The sequence below is a fragment of the Malurus melanocephalus genome, unplaced genomic scaffold, assembly GCF_030028575.1.
Source record: "Malurus melanocephalus ecotype Western Australia unplaced genomic scaffold, MMel_1.1 scaffold_174, whole genome shotgun sequence".
NCBI lineage: Eukaryota > Metazoa > Chordata > Aves > Passeriformes > Maluridae > Malurus > Malurus melanocephalus.
The window spans coordinates 1,015,061-1,042,498 of NW_026623406.1; the positions used below are offsets into that span (position 1 = coordinate 1,015,061).

A 27,438-nucleotide genomic window follows, 5' to 3' on the forward strand; every position below is an offset into this window, starting at 1 on the left:
TTTTGGAGCAAATGCATTTCCTGAGGTACAATGTGTTCCACCTTCTCCTTCAGTTAATATATCAATTCTTCTGCCTCTGGCAGAAATAGTTGGGCTYGTGTCTCTTGGTTGTTGCTTTTAATTTGAATTTAGTTATGGGCATTGAAGAAACTGTCTCAGACRTTACAATTACTTTAAATTCACAACATAAATGGTCCATGAGCCATCAGGCTGTTTTCAGGCATTCACACTGAATGCTGAAATTCAGACATCTAGCTTAGATGTGCCAGGCAGCTGTGTAGGACAGCAATGATATTCGAGTTACATTGTRGTTTAATAAGATGGGTTGAGCTCCTCTGCTCAATTAACTCCTGAGCTGCTCTTAAAAGGAAGGGTCCTGTTCAGGTTTCCCCACGCTGCCTCTACTCATAGCTGTATGTTCCCAGCACTTCTCTTGCATTGGTTTTTGCCTTTACAGAATCCATTAGTGACTATTTCAACTCATTAATTAGCTGGGATAATTCCCAGCTGAGAAAAAAGAGAATGAACTAAAGACAAAAAAGAAAAAAAAAACTAGGCTAGTGAGCTGATATAGCTCACTTCAAAGTGGTGAATTTCAGGCATGATGAATAGCCAGTCCAAAACATGCCCAAAGTCATGTTATCCCTCGGGTGTCTGATGGAACAGCACCGAAGCATGAAAGTTCTGTGAAATACAGTCGTGACTGTCTTAATTTTATCATCACCCTCTATTCTCTTTCTGTTCCTGCCTCTAGTCTGACGAGCAGAGTGGTTATCAAAGAGTTCCAGTTTGATAGAAGGGTGTGCTTTGCTCTCATGGCTGAGCTCAAGCTTTTAGAGCTTCGAGTGTGCACAGTCCTGGCTTTCCAGGGTGAGAATGCAGGGAAGAACCCAGCAGGGATAGAGGGTTTGCTCTACTGCTTTTTCCAGATTTTATTTTCAAGATAGCAGGTCCTGATTTATCTCCTTGTAAATTGAACATAAATGTGTTTGTGTGCTGTGCAGATTCTGTGTGACTGAAAGGCTGTCTGAGAGCCCSAGATAATAGAGAAGCTGTGTAAGAACTTGTAATGAAGGAGTCCTGCTAAATTTGCTGTTAGGCTTTCTGGGAAAGTTTTCCTGTGAAGATATACCAATATTTTGGTGTATAAGGATGCTTTAAAATATTGTCAGGTGAATGAGATCACCCAAAGAAAGGACAGGTCTAAATCATAGTCCCATTTCTCTCCATATCTAACACAAGCTGATTTCTAAGATGCAAAGCCAAAAGGAACTCRGGTTGTGCTGTTCTCCATTTTGCTCTTTTCTTCCCCACCCATGCTGACAGCTGGCATGGCTCCTGCCACTGGCCAGGTGTGAAAGCAGAGAGTTGGCTGTGTTAGGCACAGCACACCTTCAAGCCTTGCTGAGAGTCTTGTGGGGAGGCTCCTTCACCCTGACCCTGCACCCTCTGTGCAGTTCACCAGAGTTGCCCTGGTCCTGTTGGATCGGTCCATGGGGCTGGTGAAAATCCGTCAGGGTCATTAAGATGTGGAGCTGAGCTGATTAGTCATGCTGATTTATGGCAATGACTAATGGGTAGTGAACTTCTGGGTGCAATCTGAATTTTGGGGAAAGCTGTTTGCTCTGTGACACTTCCCTGGTTTTGCTCATGATTGAAAGAGAGTGGCCTTTTATCTGTAGGTGAAGCAATTTTGGCTGCCCTCTGACAGCTTCTCACAAGGATGCTGGGGCTTGAGACAAACATGAATCAATTGGCTTCTCAGAAAAAATTCTGTGAACTGGCTCTCTGCCACTCTGCCTGGAAGTGGGACAAAAGTAATGTCATTGCTCCGTTCTCTTTCACRCTGCTGAAAATTTTTCTAGCCAAAGTCCTCAGGCTAGAAAAACAATCCACAAAACAAAACAAAAAACCCTTCAGCAACAGCGACGGGATTTAGGGTGACTGAAAAACCCAAAGTGCTTTCTTTCCTTGGGGAACTGAAGCGCAGAAATGCGGATTGAACAGTCAAGTGCTGATCTGCAAAGAGCCAGGGGTGTGAGTCTGCCTGGGAAGGAACGAGGGCTGGGTGTGGGTGAGGCAGGGGAGCCGGGCTGGGGGCTCCAGAACCAACAGCACCACTGAATCCTTCTCCCTCCAAGGAGCTTCACTGCCCATCACTCCTGTGAGGAAAATTAATCCACAAGCACCAGAGGTTTATGTCCARAAAGGAGACMGRRRADTCCCRCAACTTTATTCATGAATAAAGGGAGAGKYMWKGGSMWTTYCCMWKGGGKYYYYYMAAWTYMWWRRRGRMSSMRSCYYCTTTTATYCCAATTTCCYGGCYGCAGTYCCCTCTCTCTTTCCCCATTGCTGAGGTACTTGARAGKTWCAGKCTCCCYGAAACACCTGATGAAACCCCCCTTCTATCATACATTGCCCCCTTTCAATATCCATCTCKGTGTCTGTGCTCTTGTAGTCTATTAACATAGACTGGGATAAGTCAATCAGTGGAATTCCTATGGAAATSCTTCCCATTGYTTCCTTCTATCTCCCAGTATCAGCCWTATCTTRCCCCCAGAATCAGTCTGTYTGTAAAGACACTCCCTTCTCATTCCTTTCACTCCCCACAGAAATCCCTCACTTAGGAAACCTGTGCTCCAAGGAGGGTGTTGCTGCAAAGATGYGGTTTCAGGTTATTTTGTCTGCCTTGTTTTGTAAATGTAAGAGGTAGAAAACAACACAGCTGGAGCCATTTGGGAAAACACTCTCCACTGGTTTAAGGCTGGGACCACACCTATGGGCAGCAGAGGTTATTATTTGTCAGGGGGAGATAATTTGATTTCAACAACATAAACACACTTTTAAAAAGTTTTACAAAGTTCTCAGAATCTGATGAAGGAAGTTTGTGCAATCAGCAGTGGAACTGGTGTGATGTGTGGTGCAGTGTCACCTGCTGGGCTCTAATGCCAAAGCTGTGACATTCCCAGTGCTGGAGTTAAACTCTGGAAGCTGAGGGTCTGTCCCTCTTTCAGCACCTTACATTTAGTCTAATTTATTGACAGGATTAATACATTCATATTTCATAGYGTTTTTGAAGATACAAAACCCAGCTGGTTTCAGCGTTATCACTGGAATGTAAAAATGCATTTGTGTGATTTTGCAGGGTCTTTTATACTCAATAGGGYAATTTTATTTTTCCATTCTTGTTTAATTAATTTTGGATTAAAAGGATATCTCTAGAATTAAGTATGTTCTTGCCAGTTAAAAATCACTGATTAATATATTTGGACCTTGAACAGAGATTAAATTTTATAGTATTTATTTTTAGGCAGCTTAACATTTTTAATAGTGATAAAATTCTGCCTTGTGTAACTAAGTCTGTAATTCTAAATGAAACTGATTTAGCTGATCTCATAAATAATTAGTGAAATTGTAAATTAGATAAATGCTGATTCATTAGCATCTGGTTTTAGATTGTGATWGTAGGAGAACATGAATGGGAAGAGGATGCTGGAAGTGTATCTGTTGGTAGGGAATTATTAGAGAGGGTAAAAGTAATTTATTCAAGATTTAAGGTGGCCTTAGCTGACAGTATTCAATTTTTTCCCACCGTGAAACAGTGCTAAGGAAAGATTTCCATTGTTATGGAATGAAAGGGTGACCAAAATTCCTCTGAGGACCATGAACATATTGAACAAACTTAAATGAATCAGAAACTTGTATTGAATAAGAAATAATAAATGTATCTAATTGATCATTCTCTGGATTTCCAYCTGGGATTTTGGGGATTGCATCGTAGAATTGGTGAGAGCAGCAAGATGAGGCAAGTGAAGTGAAACACAACAAAAACTGAAGGCAAAGCTTGTTCCASCCACTGCAGAGCAGGACCCTCAAACCAGCATTAATTTCTCTTAGTCTGGTAACTCAATACAACACAAGTTGTGGTTTGTAAATGCTTGATGTGAGCTGCTGTTAGATGCTGCTTCCCTTCTTCCACAGGCAGGGTTTCCTTCAACTGATTTGCGGGCAGCTGGCTGTCTGTGAAGGATTGGCTGTTGATGTGGCTCCTGATCCTCATTTCTAACCCTGAAAATACAAAGTACTCCCTTCATTTTACTCTTCTGTGCAGCAGAATTACCCCAAGGCTGAGATCTCTCTCTGTCCTTAACYCCTGAACCCTTTGTTATRTTTTCTCTCCACTCTCCAGCTGTGGAGGRGAGAGATAGAGAAGCTCTGGAGGATGTCTGGCAYCCAGCCAGGGTCAACCCACTACAGCTCAGTGTGTGAAGWGCAGAATGACAGCATCCATGACATTGTGTGCCTGGCAGGGGTCAGTCTGTGCTGCAGAAATGTCTGGGACTCTTACAAGAAACACCAGCAGGAATCCCATCACTGTAATGATGTTTAAAATGTGAGAGGCTCCGTGCAAACAGCACCTGTGCTGTTTTTACAGTCCCGGTTTCCCACATGCTGCTGTGCCTTAGACAGCAGAGAAGGATGTTGCTCTCATCTGTTTGGAAACTTTATTCTCGTTGCTGGCCATGGGGTAGTACCCCAATTATTTCATATGAGTCCCTCCCCACCCTCTCTGCACCCCTCAAAGGTTTTACCTGCTCAGTGACTATTCTGTTCTCTGACCTGTGTTTTGGTGAGCCAGCAGAGTTTGTGTTCATGTAGAAGAACTGAGCTTTAGGTGCTCACACAGATTTTGGACAAGCTGGGATGATTGCCCTGCATTGCAGGAGCCTCTGAGCCCAGCCTGGAGGTCAGGGATTGCTGGGTGCTGAGGTGAGAACTCACTGAGGCATCCTGAAAGTCCTTGAGAAAAGGTGTCAGAGATACCACTGGCTCAGGATCTGTGAGAAGCTGTTTTTAGCTCTTGCTCATGATGTTAGYACAAGCTACAGATGGCTGAATTTTTTGTCCTCTGCTTTGTATCTAGCACACAATGAATGGTTTCCTCAGTCTGCAGTGAGACCATGTGCTGTCATTGCAATGATTCATCACCTCACTATTGTTCTCTACACGATTTGTCAACCCGAACCCAACTTTTAGAAAACGCCCAGTATGTTTACAGGATGGGAAAAATATTCAGTGAAGGAACGAGTATCTGTAGATAATTAGAAATTGTGGTTAGGGCCATAGGTAATACATCATGGAAATGGCCAGTTCTGTAAATATGTGGGTAAAATTCAGAAGTACTGAAAAGCAAATTAACAAATAATGAGGGTCTAACCATTCAATTGGCCCCAATGCAGCCCCTAAATCTCTGAGAGTAAATGTTTATGAGCAGAATTAGYCCATTTGGCTATGCAGTCTATACACTGTGTGCTTGCTCCTGTTTGCAGTAAATATGCACAAACCCTCCATATTCCAACACCACATGTACAAATCCATGCCCTGGGTCTGTGTTCTGGTGATGCACAGGGTACCTTGGTGCAAAGGCCAAACTTCAGAGCAGTTCTTCAAAAGGTGACCCAACAAGTGAACTGCAAAGCTGGGCTCAAGTTCCACAGCTGTGGTTTTGAAAAGCAAAGTCCCAGGTTGCTCCTTCTTACTCTTTCAGAATTCTCGTTGCAAAGCTGGAAATGTTTGGAAAAACCCAGAGCATTCTTTCTTCTTTAAGGCTTTCWTTTTTCTTATTAATCCTTTTAAGAGTAACTAAATGTATCATAATATATTTTCAGTAGCGCTCTGACAAATCTTTTGCCTTTGTTGCAAGGTAGGTGGCCTTTATCATGTTTTTCAGCATACTCAAGAAAAATATATTCACAACATTTCAGACATCTGARGCAATGTGGGTTTTCATTTTGCTGCTTCCTTCCTGCTCCCATCCAATCTGAAAATCAAGAGAGAGATGAAAAAACCCACACTTTCCAATTTCAGCAATTTATTTTGTTGATATCAGAAAAGGGACCCTACCAGGTCGAATTTTCTTCATGTGACTCACACAAGTCAGGTTCCCTGGCTGAGTGTTCTTAAGGATGATCTTTCTGTAGCAGTAAAAAGAAAAAAATCTCATATTGCTTTCAGCAGAGGTTAAACAAGTTGCCATCTTGAGCAGCTTGGAGGCAGTAMACTGTTCTGAGCTGAGCTCAGCTCCAGGCACGCAGCCCACGCGAGGCTCTGGCCCTGGGTGCGTGCAAACTGAGCTCCATTCCTCACGCTCCAGGGACTGGGAAGTTAAGAAACAATTTCTCTTTGTACAAAAACTTTGTGAGTGATGTATGCCAGAATGACACATGGGTTGTCACATTTTTGGGCTCTGATATTTTCTGTTTGCCAGGGAAAGCATCAGCTRCAGGCAGAGCGACAGCCTGTGCACCTTGGGAACCAGTGAGGGTAATCCCAGGGCTGCCACAGAGCAAGGGTGGCAGAAAGGCAGCCCCAAATCACTTGCAAGTTAAAAAAACTTTTGGAAAGTTCAGAGGACTCTTAGTTGAACCATAACTAACAGCAATACACTGGGGAAAAAAATTATCAGGTAATTATTAGAGAACAATAACATTGTTAGGCTGATAGGGCTATGCACCAAAGGGCTGTCAATCATGGTTGTTATGAAAAGCAGAACATTTAGAGGCTGTCAATCATACCTGTTTGTAAAAGCCGGAGGACTTCAGAAATTGTTAYGGCTGAATTTACCAAATGCAAGAATAACAAAAGCGCCAGAGTCTCATGAAGACTCATATTACAGTTTATGTAGAAGCTCTTGCGTAAGTTTATGCCTTTATTCATCTGAAAATATCTTATGGCACTGGGAATTTGGAAAGGTTTATTTTTTCAGCTCGCCCCTTTATATCACTGATGGTAGTTTTTTAATAAGACTGCTTAAGTGTGTCAAATCTGGTAACAAAAAGTAACTTTTGTTACATTCCTCTGCCATGAAGCAAAAATGTCTGAGTTAGCATCAGCACAGCAGAGAACTGGTGCTGGAGCCCTTCAGTTTCCTGAGCAGTTCACACATTACTGCACATCCAAAACATTACAGCAAATGCCAGCCGGAGAATTTAAAAGGATTTAGGAAATCCTTAACATGGAGCTACTCACCCATAAATGCTATGGAAAATAACCCAATAAAGACCTGTGGAATGGTGCATCTTTACTTTTGGGAAAAGTATTGAGTGCACATAAACACCTGACTTAAACCAAAAGCAGAAGTTAGTGGTTTGTCTTTGTGTGTGTACTTATTGTCCCTTCCCCTTTTAAATCCAACTGGTAGAGCTTTTTTGAGGAAACAGCTTTCTGCTGATCCATTTCTGATTTGAAAACCTGTGCTGAGCTCACCCCCTGTGCCCTGGATTTGTAAAGTCATCTCATTTCATAACCGAGGCCAGGTGCAAGCGTGTGTCTGCGTGTTCAGTGTTTACAACACTGCTTGAGAACGTGTTCCTTGCTGAATAAATCATGGGCTCCTACTACTATGAAAGGCTTCCATCAAGGAATCAGTGTAATTTGGGTTTATCTCAGARCACCCAGGGCTTTCAGCAGGTGTCTTGCTGCTCTGGGCCCTGYGGGAGCYGCAGCATGAATARCTGTGGCATTAAACACTACCTAGGYRTAAATTTTATTATTTATTTTTTCTCATATTGGGAGATTTATGTTACCAGACCCAGCACCAGGAGCTTAGCGCTGTCAGCAGTGATTGTTGCAGTGATGGCCTTGGTGTCTTTGTTTTGGGYACTTKATTRAGCCTGRAGGGAGTGAAGRAGGAGAAGGAGAAGGAGGAGAAGTCACTGCCCATGGCTTGCCTGCCTTAAATAGATGTAGAAAGGAAAAGAGAATAACGTGCCCAAAGCCATTTGAGCTGAAGGCAGAGCCAGAGGCAGGAGCCACATCTCTGGAAGGTTCAGAGGAGTTTCTCAGGTGGACGTGGCCCACACCACCTCCGTGTAGATCACCTACAGAGCACCATCCTGCCAAAGCAGTAGCTGCACTCACACAATGGGCASTTAATTCAGTGAGTTATTAATGCAAATGTTAATAATTAAACTCAAGTGGTTAATGAGTTTCTAGAGAAAAGATCAAATTATCCTCTTTAGAYGCGGAGTTAGAATTTTGCCTAATTAGAAGAAATATGTTTTTCCCATGAGGGGCAGTCGCTGAAGTGACAGTTTGGAGYCTGTTGTGACAGCGTTTGCAGAGATGGGTGCCAGCCAAAGAACAGAGCTTTTTTAGAATCTCTGATAGCATAGTAGTTTCTTTGGGAGGCATAATTATGTTGCATTCTTTGCACAGTTCATTAGGGAAAGAAAAACAAAGAACTTGTGTTCCATGCGGTTGATGTTCACACGTTCTCATCTTGGTGTGGTACAAGAAGCTGCTGGATCCAGGCAGTAACATAGTGTCTCTCATTCTAATAACACAGCCAGTGCTAGATGGAAACAGCTCTTCCAGCCCACATCTGTTTCTCAGGAGTCCATCTATTTTTTTTTTTTTTTCCTGAGTGAAATCTCACAATGTGTAAAAATGCTTAAAGGCTTATGTAAACTAGAAATCTCAACAAGAAATAAGTTTTGTGGAACTCTTCCCTACAGTAATAGTTATTTCCTTCCTTAYATCTTAACACTCCAAGCAAATGTGGTGAGCAAATCTCATGTGAGTGAGATGCCAGAGTGGTGCTGGCACCCCTAAAACACAGCCAGGGCCTGGAGAGGAGAGTTGTGTGCAGGAGCTGCCTCTTCACTGCCTCTGGTTTTATGAAATCCTCTAACCTGTGACATAKACTGCAGGGATTTTATGAGATAATTTCTTAGAACAGTCCAACCAAACCTTCCTGCAACTCTCTGTCAGTTTATTCACACTTGCAGGAGATTTTTCCTCTGCCTAGGGCAAAAAGAAACTCTTCCTGCTRCAGAAGCTGGAGGACTCACCGAAACTAAATATAGTCCCCCAAATTTTATAGAGGAACATATTGTGGGTCTAGGCACTCTGCAGTGCTGCTCCAACCTTTTCAGGCAATTTGCAGCATCCTCYTTGCAACCGAGGAAACTCTTCCAGCACACAGGAACGCGCAGTGGAAATCTTCCCTTGTTAAATGTATTTTCTGTCTGTAACTATAAGCTATGAGCTGTGAAGATAAATCATARCAGCTGTGCCACATTTGTTTGGAAAGAACTGAGTGTTGCCACAGGATACAGCTGTCACTGGGAAAAGGAAGGGTGGAAGATACTTTTTTTACTTTTTTACACATAGGAAAATGGTGCTCAGCATTGAATTATTCCYAAACCCTTTGGCAGGTGGAAAAGTCCTTACACAGATAACAGGGATTTTAGTCAGAGACTGTGATATGGAAAATGCCCAAAACCCAGAAATGTATTGTTATTTTCCTTCTTTTCGTTTTGGCTTTTTTTTTTTTTTTTTNTGTTGGGGTTTTTTTTGTTGGCTGATTGGTTGGTTGGTTTTGTTTTTTTGCCCCCTAGACTTTTTTAGAAAAAGAAATTATTGCTGGGTTATTTATTAATGACAAATGGATTTAGATCAAAATCATGCATTGATTACATATATATATATATATTTGTGTGCATATATTTACATAAATGTAAAGAAAAGCTTATTACCTTCCAAGCCTGAGCTGGATGATGATAAATTGGGAAGAAATCTTAGTTTTACGTGGCAAGGCATTCTGGGAGGGCAGGTAGAGTCTGTTCTTGGATCACAAAAAGCAGTGCAGAGCTTGGTATTCAATGGAAAACCTCAAAAGCACCAAAGAAAAAAAAAAAAACCAACAATGCAACAACTCACAAAATAATGGATATCCTGGCAGGAGTAATGGAAGAATTCAGGAATTCCCTGATGSTTTGTTGTTATCACTGTGTGAGCTCTGCAAGTGAGCAATGCAGGAAGAGAGGAAGATGGTTAAGTGCACAGCTGTTGTTACTCAAAAWTCAGGCTAAAGCTCCTAAAATCAGCACTCCAGGCACACAGGGGTATGTATGGCTTTGCTTTTGATGGTTCTGTGTGAAGTATGCCAGAGCAAATGTGCTTCTTTTCATCTGTATTGATAATGAGATTTTCTAAATAACATCTATCTAARTAAGAAAACAGGTAGGAAAATGTTTATTAAATTCCTTCAAGTCCTTGTGTTGTCCAGAATTGTTTAGCATTATAGCTTTGCTAACGAATTCTTTGTGTTACAGTTTGTATCATTGAGGGCCTTTATTTTCTGACTTCACAAAAAATGTCAGAAAAATAATTTTGCAGCCAGGTGTTCACCTCTGGGTAAAGTGTGCTTGAGGGGGTGCCTGTGGGGTGAAATAGTGCAATGCTGTTATTTGCCACTGCAGTATTGGTGGTCCTGAAGTACAGGTTAGGATGCCTTTTTCTGTGTGTTTTATTTTGGCTTCTTGAATTCTGACAGTAGAGATTAATTTCTTCTCCAAAATGGTTCTAATCTAAGGTCATCTCAGGAGTAAGGAAATGTGTTCAGCTGACTGCTGACACATCTGCAGGCAAAAGGCTGCTGAAAGCCAAACACCCTCCTCTTTTAGGAGATATAACCTGTGGGTGTACTCAGGCTGTATGGACTTTGGCTCATATAATGTTTCTGCTRTGCTCTGTAAAAGAAAAAAAATTAAAATATATACATATGTATATATAATGYATATATCTGGATGTGGAGCTTTTAAAAATCTCTCATTGAAGTTGTTGTGTACAAAGTCACTGGCCTTAAGATAACTTTTAGAAGCAGGAGTCAAGCACCCGAGATCAGAAAATTCAGAAGATAACACCTGCTTTTATATACATATATAAATATATATTTTTTGCTTTCTGTTTCTGAAGCCTTTAGGAGATGTATTTTTCTTGTTTTGTCTGCAGCCCTGAGACCTTCTGTGTCTTAGGACTGGGATTCAAAAACCCAAGACATGAAAAGACTTGCAAGGAAAACCCATGGCAGTTTGCAGTGCTAGACTAGTTTCATTTTTCCCAAAGTAATATGAAAGCAGGGATCAGAGTAACTCACACTGCCATTAGCTCTCATAGCTACTCTGTGCTTTTGCAGCTTAAAAGAAAGGAAGCAAAAAGAATTCATTTGATATTAAATAGTAGCAAGTGGGAGCAAGGAGCGTTTTMAGTTGTTTACAAGAATTCTTTATAACCTTTAAAAAATAAATTTATGGTTGAACTTCAGCCTTGTCCTGTATTTCAGTAATTCCTGTAAAAAAAAGCTTATTCTGTATTTTTGCTGTATTAAGACTCAAATCTGTGAGGGGCTATCTCTGTTTCTCTCCTGGGACCAAGCAGTGTTGAGTATTTGACTTTGATGTAAGCTCTTGCATTTCCTTGGTCTTTTCTCATATGTTTTTAAATAAATGTATTAYTGTAAGAAGCAAGCCACCAAAACAATTCTCAAGAACCAGGCCTTGTTTTCCCAGCCTTTTCCAGCCCTCTCTCCCAGCTGCACTGGGGGATGTTGCTGGGAAGCTCTTTTGGAGCTGGGTGAGTGGTGCCCCTTCCCACGGGCTGTAGGGCACGCTGGTTCTGTGTCCTGGCCCCAGGAGCAGCAGATCCCTCTCTGATGAGTGAGAACAGCAGCACCCTGATTCTGAATGAGCCTGGTGCTCTCATTCAGAGCTGCCTCTCGTGTTCCAGGGCTTCTTCTGAGATTTTTGGCAGAATAAAGCCCTTCTGCGTCCAAACGGCTACAATGGTGCTTTTATCTGCAAAGCACAAAGTATAATCTACTCCAGCTTTCTAAATGAATTTAATGCTATAGAAGCATCAAAGAGAAAAACTTCTGTTTGGTATTGTTACGCCTCATGAATCCTCAATGAGGTTACAATTGTGAGGTTTTGGTGGTTGGTTTTTGTGGCTTTCTTCCTCGGTTCTGTGCTTGAACAAATGTCTGTCCTCCCACACAGCTTTCCTGGGGAAGTGAAAGCAGGATTAAGTTAATGTTTCTTTACTTTCCCTGGCCAGGGCAGAGTTATCTGCTAGTTTTGGGGCCTCAGGTGCATTTGGTRGAATTTCTGTGCCTTGAATCAGTGGTAATAACACTTGCACCATCCCTTGGGCTTCAGCAAATGTGAAGTCTCACAGCTTGGCAGTAATGAGAGAGATTTAAGATAACGTACCTTAATTTGTGCTTGCCATCAGCTCAAACAGAATCCTCTTGTGTTCCATGTTTATTTTGGATTGATAAAAAGTGCTGCAAGAGGGTTTCTTGGTTTGCTTCAGCTGTGCAGATGTGACTTTCTGCAGCGTTTCAGAAATGTTTGGTTTCTAACATCATCMATCTCAACAGCTCTCACAGCCACAGATGAACAGTGAGGCTGCAGCTAGGTTCAAAACGCTCAGCTTTGCTCAGAAGCTGTAAACTGATATTTCTGCCCACTCTGTTTAATGAGTGCTGGCTGCCTGATCCACCCCTGAGGTTTTKAACAGCTCCCCACTTTGGTGAAGGTGTCTGCCTTCATCCAGCCCTCCTTTCTGCTGCAATGATGGCTGTACCCATTTTTGGGTAGCCTTGGTCTGGAATAATGTTCAGGTGTCTGTTTTGCCAGATGTTCTTGCTTCCTTTGAAGCTCTTGTGAATGTTGTGCAGYAGCACACCACCACCAGCAGTTTCACCATTTATTGATGGTGTTTTGACCCAAAGGGGTTTTCCATCATAGAACATCATTCTGTTTTCTGTCCGTGTCTATACTGAACTCCTCGGTTTTCTGACAGCTCAGCAGAAAAAAAGTGCTGGAGTGAGAAACTCTTTTTGATACCATTGAGAGGTCTGGTATATTTTGGAGCAGAGTATAAGGTCCAGTTCTGCCTGGGGCAATCTCATGGAAACTCTAACCCTGCACCCTGGCTGGTGCCACACCCCACCCAGGAACATTCCTGCAGTGAGGTTGAGTTGCTCCTGTAGCCCTGTGTTATTGGCTTCTGCATTCCTCCTCCTCTTACAGCCTTAAGCAGGGGGCACATATCAAAGGAGTGAATTTGTTTTTACTTTTGGGTGTTTCTGAGACAGCTCACCAAAGGCCCTGCAAGCTGCACTCACCATTCCAAACTCTGCTCCTCACATCAGCCCCTGGTCCAGCAGCTCGTCCTCTAAGCAATTGTGGGGACAGCAGGAGTGGTGGCAGCAAGGTGCTGTGCCATGTCCCTGTGGCTGAAGGGCACAATTTCAGCCCCATAGACTGATTCCCAACATCAGCAATTTCAGCCCCACAGACTGATTCCCAACATCAGCAATTTCAGCCCCATAGACTGATTCCCAACATCAGCAATTTCAGCCCCACAGATTGATTCCCAACATCAGCAGGCTGGGACATGCTCCTGCTGACCCACGTGGATTTCAGCCTTACTGAGTAGTTACTACTTCTAATTTCTATTTGAGCTGCTTTAGCTTAATAAATCTGGGAACTGAGAAATATGGTTTTATACTTTTTCGCACTTTATATCCAAATCTTCCCTGAGGGTCAGATATATGTGAGAGAAAAACAATGCCTGTGTAATTTTTAAATAACCTTATGATATTTATTAGGTCACCTGCACAGGGAAGTCTATTATTGCTTGTTAATTAATGGGAGGAACAAGACTGTTTCAATTTTAGACTACAGTTATTTATCAAARCATGTTTGTAATGGCTGCATTGCCTGGTGTAAAGTTGCTTAAAATGTTGTTGCTTGTCTTTAGAAATTCCCATGATCATTTGTGTGTATTGGGAGTGGTTTTAGAAGATGAAAACATAAGATACACTTTTACTGTCACAGTACTCGMGAGGTGTTTGTGTTATTGCACAAATACACCCAGGCCCTGTTTCTGCAGCTGTTCCAAATCTGCTGAGAGAAGGGACAAGTCCTCCCTTCAGCTGGGATGTGCAGGAAATGTGCTTAAAAACGGGAATACAGGAGTCAGGGCTTTGGGCTTTTGCTTCTTGGCTTTGTTGTTGGCTGTTAGGTCAACAGGCCAGCATAATTAATTAATCCAGCCTGTAGAGAGGTTGTATTTATTTGTCACAATGCATGTGTGCATTGGGAATCCCAAACTCCGTTGATTTAGCTCAGTGCTGACAGAGCTGACTGCAGTCACAGCCTGGCTGTGGTGGTGCTATCCCCATCCCCACCCCGACCAGCGRGGTAATTAATGGGCTCAGTGCCCAAAGAGATTTCTCTGCTGCTGATTCCCTGGCTCCCCAACCTCATTTGATGTCTCTCCGTGCTGTGCTTGCTGTGTTCTGTAGCTGTACTTACGAACTAAAGCAATTTCTGCCTCAAACTGCTCCAGTGTTTGAACCTTGGCAAGAAAGGGATGCACTCCTTGCTCTAAGACTTCAGATGTTGCTTCCAAACACACTTTTGCTGAACTCACCAGACATGGCAAAACTSTCATTCACTTATAATCAACAGTGCCAGCGCCCACATTATTTGGGTTTGGGTGATCCTGAAGCTGTTAGAGATCAAGCCAGGAATGATGGACTTCCCCTTTTATTTCTGATGGATTCTTTCCCTTGTGTGAAGAGCTTGTTGTTAGCAGAGGAACAGAAGGGTTTCTCTYTCAAACATACTTTAAGGGTGTGTGTATGTGTGTTGTTTTTCTCCATCTGACAATTGGTGGTTTGTGACTCCCTTAACTCCGAGCTGTTCACAGCGATATTACRTTGCTGGCAAAGTGGAAGCAATTTAGTAATCACTTGCAGGAGAAAAATTGACACCATTAGAGTTCAGCTGTCTGTGTTTCAGCCATTAAAACGGAGTCAGTACCTGATTCATGTATAAATTGCTATGATAGTTTCATTATCTTTCCTTAGTGGGGTTGAATAGAAGTGTGTTTGGTGCCCTCCCTTTGATGTAGCCCTGAATTCTGGGGTGAATTCTGGAAGGAGAGCCTGGTCTGACACCCACTGGGGCACGGTCTCTGACCACACACAGCTGATGCACCTGACAGATTTCACCCACATTTAGGTAAACCTAGGGAGAATACTCCTTTTAGAAAGGAAGTGGCTGCTTTGAATCCTGTTTGAATGGTGTAATTTCTAAATATCTTTTTTTTTTTCATTTCTAAAGGCAAGTTTTCGTTCTTATACTGTCACTGAGACTGGAGGTTGTCATTTACAGTTCTTAGCCTTTAGTGTTTTCTGCATTATTATGTTGCTGATTTGCCTGCAGCTTCTATTCTCCTCAGTGCTCCCAACCATTTTTTAAATGCAGCCAAGCCCCTGCCTGCTCTTGTCAGCTCCTCAGGACTGCTCCTTCTGCTGCAGATTCAGCATGCCTCAGTTGGGACAGAATCCCAAAATCCTCATTCCTTGCGCACGCTCACAAAGAGAAGCAGGTTAATCCAAATTACATCAGCTTTTACYGACCTCCTTTTCCTTTCGTGTCACGCTGGAAAGTGAAGTATTTTCCGTTSTGTTTTGTCTCCTTCCTCTGGTTTTCCCTGACTCATGTATTGATGTCACAGCTGACAGTTTGTGTCAGTGCAATTTGCTCCCATGGAAATGCCTCCTGCACACACRCGCCTGGCGTCCCCGCTCCTCTGCTGACACAATTTGGGAGCTGTCAGAGCTCTACCCCAGCACTGCCCATCTGTCTATTCTCTCCAAGTTAATGAGCCCTTTTCTTCCTGCTCCAGGCGTATTACGCACCCTGACTTATTCATAGATGATGTCTATTAAAATTGTCAAATGCTTTGAAAATTGAATTATTTCYCTAAATAAAGAGCCTGCTTCTAATCACATTGAAGATGTTTCAGCACAATTGGGCTGTTTGCTAGTGCAAATCAGGAGTGACTATATGGAGCTTTGTCTGGMCCCCAGGCAATTGGGTGTTCTCATTTAATTAAAAATACCTGTGATTTACTGTAGTGTAAGAGCTCAGGATATGTCCCTTAAMTTGGTCTGGAAGCAGCACCACAATGCAGAATTTATCAGGAATAAGGCATCCAGATTAAAGTGACCTCTTATGRCTTGAAACAGTCCAGCTGTGATGGGGGTGGAGGCAGGTATTGTTTGCTTTTGGGATGGTGGATCATACAGAAATCCCTCATTTGCTGTATGGATAGCTTGGATTATACTTGGCTCTTTCATATCCCATTTGTGCCTACATATGGCTCAGATGCTGAAGTAATTATCTTTGTTTCCAACTGATTAACTCATAGTTTACAGCCAAATTCCTTTAGTTATTTATAGTTTGTGTTATCATATTTCATTATTTGATTTGTTCAGTTGYTGGTCATTCAGAATTTCCTGGGTTGCATTCCAGCATTTCCTGATGTGGGTGTTGCATCTTGGTTTTGAATTATCAATATATTTAATTTCCAAAGTAAATATTTTGGTCAGGCAACATTGAAAAAATAAACAAACAAACAAAAMCACCCAATTTATTATCAAGATAAAACCTTGCCAGCCTCAACAGGCACCTTACTTCCAGACCAGGATTTGTTTTTCCAGTCTAATCCATTTTCATCTCCTTTGCAGCCAGTACCGTGGCAGTCTCACAATTGCTCTGTTCAGCTTGTTCTCTGGAGTTTACATAATAACTTCCCTGGTGACACCATATCAAATGGTTTAATGAAGTGTGAGTAAGTTAGAGACACTGCCTATTTGGTTGTTGTTTTTTTTTTCCTAAAGAATGGGGTGTTACAGAACAAATGAACAAAATCCCAAGACACCAAGWCTTACAATGTACATCTGGGAAACTCATGTTGCCTTTTATAGCACTTTCCACGCATTTTCCTGTCTCAAATTTTCCTTTTAAATCTGTTCTGAATTTTTGCCTGGCTAAGGTCAAACTAAAAGTTTTATAATTGTGTGGATCATTTTCTTTTTCCATCAATTGTGTGGATCCATTTCCTTTAAATGGAGTTATCACACAGACCAGTTGTTTTAACTGTTTCAGTCTTATCTTCTTTGTCCTTTTCCTTTTTTTTTATTTTTAATACCAGTTTTTAAGAGTTTTCTTTTGTACTTACTTTCATCATTAGAGTTTTCCTTAGCACAGATTAATCAAAATACACATTTTTTATATCCTTAGATCAAAAAAGTGTTGCCTTTTTGAATTTATACTGCCAGTCACCTCCTTTTGGGTCTATATGAGTTAGTTTTCCAAGAAAAAAAATGAAAAAAAAAGAAAAAAATTAAAAGGGAAAAACTCCTATGATTAGCTACATTTTCTATTATTGTAATTATTGTATCAACTGTTGCTCTGTGTGAGATAAAGATAAGTCAATTAAGTTATGAATGTTTCAATAATCCCTTCTCTGACACTGCGCAGGTATGTGAAAACACATATTTAATTAAGCTATTATTGTAAAAGCCCTGAGCCATTTTTCAGTTCATTAGGCATACTTTTTATTATGCTTTGACCTTTGTTTTGCTCTAATTTATTCCTTTTAAAGACACTCAGACAGCAGTGCCAACAGGAAGGCACTCTGTAACTTATATTAAGAGTGCACAGCCWCAGTAGGGAGGAGACCTCTATCAAACATGTTATAATTTAAAAAAATATAACTCCCTGAGCTTTGAATTAGAGASTTCTGCAGGTTGAGGTTCACACTGGGAAAACAGATTTAGGGGAGAATTTATTTCAGCCATGGGAAGCCCATGGTGATGTACCGGTGATGTACCAGGCTGTGCAAGGGCACCGGGGCTCAGACTGCCTGAGCTGAGGATCCACAATCAAAGCCAAGGGGAGATTTTTCCCTGGATCCCGTGTGGGATGTGGTGCAGGGTGTGCAAGGTGTCGCTGCATCCTAAATCTCAGTCCCTTCAGCAGAAAAGGAGGGACGGAGTGGCGTGATTTCAGAAAGCACGGAGAGCTGGAACGAAAAGAAAGCTGGGAGGGAAACATCAAGTGATTTCTTGGTTGATTAAGAAATTTGACTGATTAAGTAAAGAGTGAGTCATCAGCATTCCCCCAAACAGGGCACATGTGTTCTGTGTGTGTGTGTACACYCGGGCCGTGACTCACGAGCTGCTCAGGGCTCTTCTTCTCCACCCTGACTGCTCTCTGTTACTACTGCAGAGTGTGCACAATCATTAAAGAATGCCAGGATCATTGATAGAGGATGTCATAGTTCCTCTAAAATATGCAATGAAAATAAGTCACTTCATGATTATTTTTTTATTTAGAGGCAGGTATGCGTTTAGATGTGTTTTCCCATGATAGCACTTCCATTTATGAAATTATTCAGCTGCACATGGGATAGAGCACTGTACACCAAAAAGTGCCAAAAAATGTGGAGTCTTCTGATTTCTGAATAGGCCTGGCTCTAAAACTTGCAAAAAAAAGTTAGCTACAGAAAGTAGCAAGTGTTTTTGTTGCTTTGGTTTATTATGTTTAATTTTGGGTAAGTGCTCACTTCCAGACTTTAATGGTGTAAACAAAGAGCTGTCATGAAAGTATTTGAGAGAAGATGAAAAATTTCTTTTCTAGCAAGCAATAAAGTTTAGAAAGAGTAAGAAGTTTAGTAGCAGTTTACTACAACAACCCTGAAAAGCTGAGCATAGAAAAGCTCCCACATCAGATTTTTTTCCAGCAGTGTTACACTTGATACTTATCTCATTGCACAGATGCATTTAAAAGGGACTGAGGGAATGTCACTGCAGTGGAGGCAGAGGTTGGGTCCTTACAACCACAAGAGCTKCCTTGGGAATCCTGCAAACTCTCAAACCTCCACATACCAGAGAGAAAATACCCGTGGCTGAATTAAGGGTATAAAAATTTGGTGGAAGGTAAATGTTCCCTGAGCTCCAGCTGGTCCTCAGAAATCAGAGGCAGGCATTGAGTTCAGGTTATGGCCAATTCAGTGCTGTGTGGCTAAAGCTCAGTAAGAACTTTCAGGGGCACAGCTGCACCAATAGTGCAGTTGCCAGTGCAGGAATGTGGGTTTGAGTTCATTCAGTAGGAATTTACATGATCCAGCCCCATGAATAATGTGATTTATTGAAGCAACAGGAAAGCAGGGTCAGGACTGCCATGATAAATGCATTGACTGCAGAGGGTTAAAATGAGCTTTGAATTTCAGCCACTGGAGACATGTGTGTTAAAAAAACCTAAACAAAAAAAAAAAAAGAGAGGCAGTTTGGAATTATATCTACCCATAGAAAATATGAACAACTAGGGTGTAATAATTCCAAGAAGTTGGGACAGTGTGTGATGAGATTCAGATTTATTCTGTTATAGTATTTCTGTGTGTCTGAGCCAGGAGAGAAGGTTTATCATTGCAGGGAGTGGCAGAGTATCTACATCTTCTTGTGAGGTTCCCAGGTGCTCTTCCACAAAGGGGAAATAAAAAGGATGCTGGTCTTTCYGCCAGAAGGTAGATTAAGATCTCTGTGTGTTTGTATTGCCTTGAAATGTCTGGAAAAGAAATTAATGCCTTTCTGACTCAGTATGAGGGAAGATACAGAGAGGAAAATTGATGCTATTTGCTTTTGGACAGAATGGTAGTGATTCATTATTATGACCCTACAAAATATCATTACTTGAGCTTGTATCTGAGAAAATCCATTTTCCTCTTGCTGTGAAAAAATGAAATACTCTTTTTTTTTTACTTTGCAAGTAATTAAATAGTTATTTTCTGTGTCAGAATTAAAAAGCAGCAGTGAAAAGCTGTATTTGGGGAGGTTTCCCTAAGGTTTTATTAAGTGTTTTTTTCCCACTGATTTATCTCCAATACCTGTTGGGAAATATTCCAGAATTTCTTGCAAAACTGAACAGGGAGTATCAAATTCTTCCTTGGAAAGAAAATCTCTAAACAAAATGCTAACAATATATTCCCAAGTTCAAGAGAAGTTCAGGAAAATATTTAAATTTGACATAGCCACTTCTCTGGACTACATCTACAGTTAACTCTGCAGAACAATCACTGGGGTTTGATTTTTMTTTCCCCACTGCAGTGGCTGTGAAAACTTTTCCTCTGTGCTGACAGAGGCATTGCTTTCAAAAGACAAGGGGGTTTCCTGATGCTGCCAAGTGACCAAAATGAGTTGGGGCTTTCCAAAATTTCTGCTTCTCAGAATATGGTTGAATTGTAGGATCCTTAGACACCTGTGAGCTCCCCAGGTGCCTGAAGGTGAGGGTCTGGCATCTGTGTGTGCACCTCTCTGGTGTGATAGGGCTGTGCTGGTGCAGATGTTCCCATCCCAGACATCCWCACAGCTGTGTTCTCCCATCTGGGTTTGCACTTTTATTTCTGGAAGCCCAAGGGGAGAGGATGTGCTGCTCTAATCCTGAGCTCGAGCAGCAGGGACAAACATAGGCTGTGTGTCCAGGAGATCAAAAGCAGCCCCATGCTGGACAGGTTGGCTCAGAAGAACATTTCTAATCCAGCTGAAGAATAATTTAAACTGGAAGAGATCTTTTGAAGGTCTCTAGTCCAACCTCAGTGTCCTCAAGGCAGAACTGACCTCCAAGTCAGATGGGGTGTTTGAGGGTAGACCCCAGCTGTGTTCTGAGCTTCTGCAAGGATGGAGATCCCACAGATCTGTGTCCACTTGCCTTGTCTGACCACCTTTGCTTTATTTATTTATTTTCCTACTTCATGCAGGATTTCCTGAGATCTATCACTGTCACAACTGCTTCTTGTTTTGCTACCCAGCTTTTGGAAGAGTCTCCCTGTTTCCTCTGTAGGTACCAGCAGGTGGATGGAGGCAGCAAATCCATCCCTTTTCAGTGTTTTTTCTCTGGGCTGATCCAAGCCCGGTGTTTAATGTGCTTCCTCCCACATCACCCCGGTCATCTCCGTTGGACTTGCTGCATTCTCACACACTGTTTAAAAATAGAACTGCACAGAAATAGAGATGTTTCCTGGTGCTGCTACAAAGAGGAGGAAGATGAGTTCAAAGTGCCCAAAATAGAGACTTCTCTTAATATAAAAATATGACTTTATTCAGTCACTAAAATGAAAGTGGCCTTTGCAAGTTTGCCATGAGAMTCTGTATTTTAAAGCAGCCTTCTGTTCCAAAGAAAGATGAAAATTAATTTGGCAATGGATTAAAAAAAATAGCAAAGATGYAAATAGCAAGAAATGCAGGGTTGAAGAATGAAGCCTTAAATCTGCCTTTTTGAGCATAAATTCTGTATTCTATTATACAATTTAAAATTATTTGCCATTTTGAAAAGGGCTTCATGTAGCTATAAAAATTTATGTCATCTGACTATCTGGCTCAGATAGTTGTGAACTATCTGCAACTGTTTTCCTGTCAAAAAMTGCAGTATTTGCAGTTCAGTTGAGTTGGCTTCAGATTTATTTTTTTCCCTGACGTAGGTCTATCATCAAAGTTAAGGCTGAAGGAAAAACTTTTTGTTTAAAAATGTTTGTTCTTCAGCAGCYTGCTGGCTTTCATCTGATTATTGAGGAGATGTGAATGTGACCTGGAGAACTGGACACTGCCAATGGTTTGGGAGGAAAAAATGTCTCTTGCACATGGCCTCTGTACCTGTGATGTCAATGGATGTTTCTTGTTTTTTTTGTGGGGAGGGAATGAAAGTCATCCATTTTGATCATTAAGTACTTTTGGTGTTTTTTTACAGCAAGACTCACCATGAATTAATGTATTATTCTGAGTCTGCCTGAAACTTGGGTTCTTTTTCTGGGCTAAACTGACAATCCTTGATTTCTTACCCAATTTCTGATGCATGTTGTTAACATTCAGGGAGTGAGTCCCAGAGATTTATTGAATGATTCAGGAGAGAAGGGGAGCTCTGCATCTGTCCAGGAGAKGCAGGATCCTGGCTGGGGGCCGGGGAACGTCTCGAGTTCTCAGCAGGCGGCTGCTTTTCTCCAGGAAAAAGTGTTCTGAGCTTTGAAGGGTAAAACAACTAAAGATGAATGCATTTAATTCAAAGGAAAAAATGATTGTGTTTATTCCAAGAAAGGGTTTGGGTTTTTTCCTTTTAGTGAGGGTAATGGTGATAAATACTCCCAAAGGTCTGTGAGCCCCACCAGTGCCCCACCAGCACAGACTTCTTAACTATTGTAGCTTTTTTTTTTCTCTTCAACTTAACCTTCTGGAATATCCAAAAACTTTAGCACACCAACCTCTGCTTTAAATAATTCATGTGTTTCTTGCTATACAAAATTGTTTTCCTTCCTTCAGTTTATTCTAAACTGGACTTAAMGACTGAAGGGAAAGAATGTGCCAAAAGAACTCATTATTTTGCTTTATCAAAAAGCAGGAGTGGCATAGAAAAGAACTTGGTTTTGCTGAATGTTTAAATTATAATTTTAAGGACTGTCAGTAGTAGACTGAACTGGAATTGATGATTGACCACAAAATTCAATATGAGCACTTTGATGTTAGGTAGTGGGAAAAAAAAATGTGATAGGCACACGTTTCAATTTGAAATTATGGAGATGGCTCTTAAATAAATGCAGAATCCATGAATAAATTGTGAAATATTTTTCTGGTACAGTGGTGTGCTCAGAAGACTGTAGCTGAAGGAATTAGTCATAAAGTTTTACCTTGTGGAGAATGAGGGATGCAGTGAAAAGGAAAACTGATGACTTCAAGCCAGGATTTGTGTAAAATAATAAGGACAAGAGYATTAGCAAAGCAATAGAACAGTTAATTCTGAAGGTGGAGCCCAATCTTGAGAATTCCTGTAGTCAAATTCCCACATGTGATTTTTCAAACTGAACATGCACAATGCAAGAGAGGATGACTCCACTCACCATTTCATAATTCAGTCCTGAGCAGTTATAAAAATAGACCCTTTGAATTCAGAAGCCTTGTCTTGGAGTTGTTTTTTGTGGTGTGGTTTTGTTTGGGGGTTGTTTGTTTGTTTTCATGGTTTAGAGTTAAGTCATGCCCTGCCTAGCGTCTTCTTCACTGGGGAAAGGCAATTTGGAAAAATTTTACTTCAAAGCTGTGATGACAAGCTGTGTTTCGGAAAAAATATTCTGAAGTATTTGGAAACTTTCTACAGAATTTTTTTTTTCAGACCAGCTAAGTTGGAAAAAATGAACGGTCCAGTGACCACTTGCTCATTCTTCTGCGTGTGCAGCTGCAAATTTATTTTCTGTGCCCATCATGCAAAACTTCTTCCTAAATATGAGGTTTAGAGACCCTCTGGGAGTAATTAGCTTAATGCAGAAGCAAATCTGGGTTCATTGTATACACTGYTCATTTAAGAAATATTTTTCTGCAYRAAGCCCATTAGYAAGTYTCCCAAACCTACATGAATGCTAAACATTTTATTATGGGACTCTGAGCACTTCCTATTTTACATAAAATCTAATGTAATCTCATTAGTTACATCTAGCTTTTGATCCCTGGATAGCAAATTGCTGTGTCAGATGTGTGCCACAGCATATTCAAGGGCTAAACTCCGGCTTTTATTTAGTTACTTATTTAACAATGATAGAACAGCTCTTTTCCTGTGGGCTACACAGAAAGGTGAGGATATGCTCAAGAGGAGTTGCCTGCTATTGATTTTATAGTCAACTTCCATACCAYTGCTCACCTAAGTGCTTTTAGCCCTGTGCTGCACATGGGTGTTGACTCCAATTCGGTGGCAATGCAAAGCAAAGCTGTGGGTTCTCATCAGTTGTACAGGAGTGGCAGTGAAAATTATTGAGTTCCTGAGGACATGACTTAACCAGGGCTGGGAAATCCTGCCCTCAGCTTCCGTGGGCACAGGCATGTGTCTGAAGCCAGGAGTACAATTAATTTGTCAAATTAGCTCAATGTGTGAGGGTGAAGGACTTCAGAGGCAGCAGAATGGTGTTCTCTGGGTTACACAGGCAGTCAGGGGCTGCAGTCAGATTTACCCTCAGTGTCAGGTTCTTGGTGAAGAAGCGCAAATCATGTGAGAAAATCCACCTCCCTGGCTGTGTGTGGGACGGGGGTGTTGGGGCAGTGCTCCTGAGCAGCAGGGTGATGGGRTCTGCCTTACTGGCCTGGCTGTGTGCTTGTGGTCAACAAGAAACAGCAGCACCAAAACAGATGAAGAGCAGAAATAAGTGCTCAGCTTTTGTGAAAGTTCGTCCTTTCTTTTTCCTTAACTCTTTGCTGTCTGTTTGTTCCAGAAGGATCATATAATGTTGCCTTGTAGATAGTGCTTYTTATCCATCATTCATTTCCCAATAGAAACCGAACTACAGTGTTTGTTATTGGAGGAGAGTTAATCATGAAGATCTGAGGGTTTTACAACACCTCCATTTTACCTCAGAATATGTAAAATATATCCAAACCCTTCCATTTAAGATGATGAATTACCCTGTGCCCGGCTGCACTCTCTGGATTGGCTGGAATTTTGTGCAATTACTATTTTACACAGCGGCAGAGCATCTGTGAAGTGGATATCAATTGAAACATATTTTGCTCTTCAGACTTGCTTTTGCAGGTTTCACAAAACATTTAATTAGTGATAATCAGCTTTTAACCAGCCAGAGCACACTGATGTGATTCTCTCCCCCTCTCCCCCATGGCTGTAGGCATAGTCTGTACCCTTCAGATAAATCGCTTGCAGTCTGGAGAACATCCCAGCAAGCAGGAAGGGGCAGAATAAGAATGCCAGTTGCATGGGGAATAAAGAAGGAGTTGTGTATGCTGTGGTTTCAGTGAAGAACATCACTTTTCTTTACTTTTCAGAATGGTGAACTTGGAAACCAGCTGGAGATTGCAAAGTCTCCTTTCCCTCGAGGCTGCTGGTCAGTGGTCATCGTCTGCCACACCCAAGCAAACCAGAAGAGCTCCACGCTAACTTCTGTAAGGTTTACTTCACTATGGAAGATCAAATGATTTTCTGGCTCAGGTTTTGTGATGTTCGGCATCTGCCTTGGACCTGGAATTTGGAAAAGGGATCGTCTCTGAGGCACGGGTAAGAGACAGAAACCAGCCCCAGACAATGAGCACTTTAAGTAGCACTGGAATATTACTCAGCCTAACGACAGTGTCTGTCACACTGGATTTTAGTTTGCATGGTGGTCTGATGGCTTGGTCCTTAAGCAGCAATTTGACTCTGAACCAGAGTTTGCCTACATCTGATCCTCTCAACGCCTCTGAGAAGGGCGAAGTCTCTCGGATGTCCGTGAGGGAGAAGAATTGGCCAGCCCTCCTSATCTTGGTTGTCATCCTGCTGACCATTGGGGGGAACATATTGGTAATTATGGCCGTGTCCTTGGAGAAGAAGTTGCAGAATGCCACGAACTTCTTCCTGATGTCGCTGGCAGTAGCAGACATGCTGGTGGGTATCCTGGTCATGCCCGTGTCGCTCATTGCAGTTCTGTACGGTAAGTGYCTTCCCTTCTTGTTTGAATATTTGCTTTTGCAGGGAATTCCTGAGCCTGCAGCAATCTGCTGTGCCCCATTTTCCCCTGTGCTGGTGGCTCGGGGAGTGTCAGTGTGTGCTTGGTCGCAGTCTGTGCTGAGGGTCAGTCTCTGCTGGGAGCTGAGTTTGTGTTCCCGCTATCAGGAGTGACCAGTGAGCATTGTCCAGCTGGGGGATTCTCATTGCTGAGGCCACCAGGAGAGTCGGGACAGTGAGGCAGCTTTGTACCTTTGGGTTGGACTGCCCCCAAACTGAGCTAGGGCACACAAAATTACAGAAAGGCTGAGGAGAGTGTTCCTGACTGAGCCAGTCCTGAGCCAGGATCTGTCCGTGAGCTCCCACGGCTGCAATCAGGGGGATTTGGGCAGAAATGTGCATTAGGAAGGAGGTTTCATTGGTAGATTAGGCATTCARATCCTGGCATTTTTCCCTCAGCTTGCCTTGTGCTGTTCAGGGGGTCATTKTGCCCTGCTGTGCCTCAGTTTCCCTTCTCCAATATGAGAATATTCTCTCTTCTGCAGCACCCAGAGGCCCCTCTGTTTAAGTGGAAGCATTTATTTCTCCCCATATTGGCAGTGAAAGGGGCATCACTCCTGTGCTCAAGGGTGGAATCCCTGCTCGCACTTCAAAGAAGTAAAATATCAAATATTTCTAACTTTCATCTGGCTGGGACTCCAAATCCCTTTGTTCAAAGGGATATTTTGTTCTCCTCTGTATCTCTGATCATCGTGTTTGTATACTTATGTATCAATTTTATAATGCGTGTATTTCATAGGTAAAACTTACTAATTTTTGAAGGTCTGTTTCAGATTTTCTTTGAAAGGTATTTTAATATTGATATTTCTTGGAAACAAATAAYGTTGTTTACTTACAAATTTGATTAGACATTGGTTTACTGTCCTATAAAGTAAAATGTAGGGATATTTATCTGACTTCTTCACTTGCTTAAATGATTAAGTCTGGCAGAGATTAATTTCTAAAACACATTGATCAAGCATRCATCATTCCAAAGCTTATATAACTTGTCTAAAGTGAATTAAATCAATATGTGATTTAGGCACAGGCCTAGCTATGGAGGTCTTACACACAAAGATCTTTTATTTTGAACTGTCAGAATAGTTCCATCTCTAAATCTTGTGTGTATTAMAACATGTGTATTTTATTTTTAGCATTTTAGTCCAGCTCCCTGGAGCTTGAAAGGGAGCATATAAATACTGAATTATGTGGCTGACCTGCACTTGCATAAATTCTGTGTTAGCCAGTGACTCTAAAAAGGTGAATTTATGGAAGTGGTCTTCCTACATACGTACCTTCAAGGTCTTTGGAAACTAATAGAAATGGATTTTCTGTTCTGCCTAGAAAATGATTACTTAAGGCAGTTTAAAGGTGTAAAGCATGCCACACTTTTAGCAGAAAGGGAATATCCCTGATTTGAAGAGGCATTGTAATTTGAAGAGGCATTTGTAATTGTAAAATATCCCTTTGCTACCAGACAACCCGTATTAGCTGTTGATAGCCCAAACATTTCTCCACAGACAAACAGTAYTATGTAGATTTTTTGGCAAAAATCATACTTTCAGGACAGACATGGAAGATTTGTGGAAATACTTTGAGAAAGGAGGAGGCTGCTGGGGCAGTGCCAGGTCCAGGCACTGCTCCCTTGGGCTGGACCAAAGCAGGCATGTTGCCTTCAGGCTTTGTGAGAAGAGGAGGAGGAAAAGTTCCAGTTGGGGAAAAAATGAGCCTCAGAGGAACTTGTGGATTGATTTGAGAAGGACCCCAGTGAAAYAATTTTCTTATATTATTTAAGCTACAAATTGTGGAATTAAGAAGGGGGGAAATATTCTTACATCAGCAGAATTCTTGTGAGAGCAACTGGGGTGCATGGCCATGGTCTGAGCAGGGAGAGTGTCACTGCTTGGAAGATAACTGTGAATATTCAGTCATTTTTGCTCTGTGTGTTTTACCTTGTGCATTCTGTACAATTTACATGATCTTCCTGGGCTGTTCCAAAAGCTGCCATATGCTGTACTGAGAAGTGTATGCAGCACATCTCTTCCAAATTTGTACAAGTCACTTCTAATTAATGTAATCAGAAAGGAACCTTTAAAAATAACCACATACAAATAGAAGAGTGAAGAAATTACTTTTAGGTTTCCACATCAGCTCTCTCAGCCGCAAAGATAAATTCTAGTTGACAGAGTAGRCTCATTTCCTTACTTTTCGCCTAATAAGGTAGATGAAG

The 27,438-nt window shown here is 41.7% G+C and overlaps 1 protein-coding gene across 1 annotated transcript in view; it reads left to right on the forward strand.

The window, feature by feature from the left end:
• Positions 1-27,438, forward strand: part of HTR2C (5-hydroxytryptamine receptor 2C) — a 200,541-nt gene that overhangs the window by 139,302 nt on the left and 33,801 nt on the right. The window contains exon 3 of the mRNA XM_057372635.1: positions 24,515-25,155. Coding sequence (XP_057228618.1) covers positions 24,771-25,155 — 385 coding nt within the window. The 5' untranslated portion in view covers positions 24,515-24,770. The remainder of the gene's footprint in view (positions 1-24,514; positions 25,156-27,438) is intronic.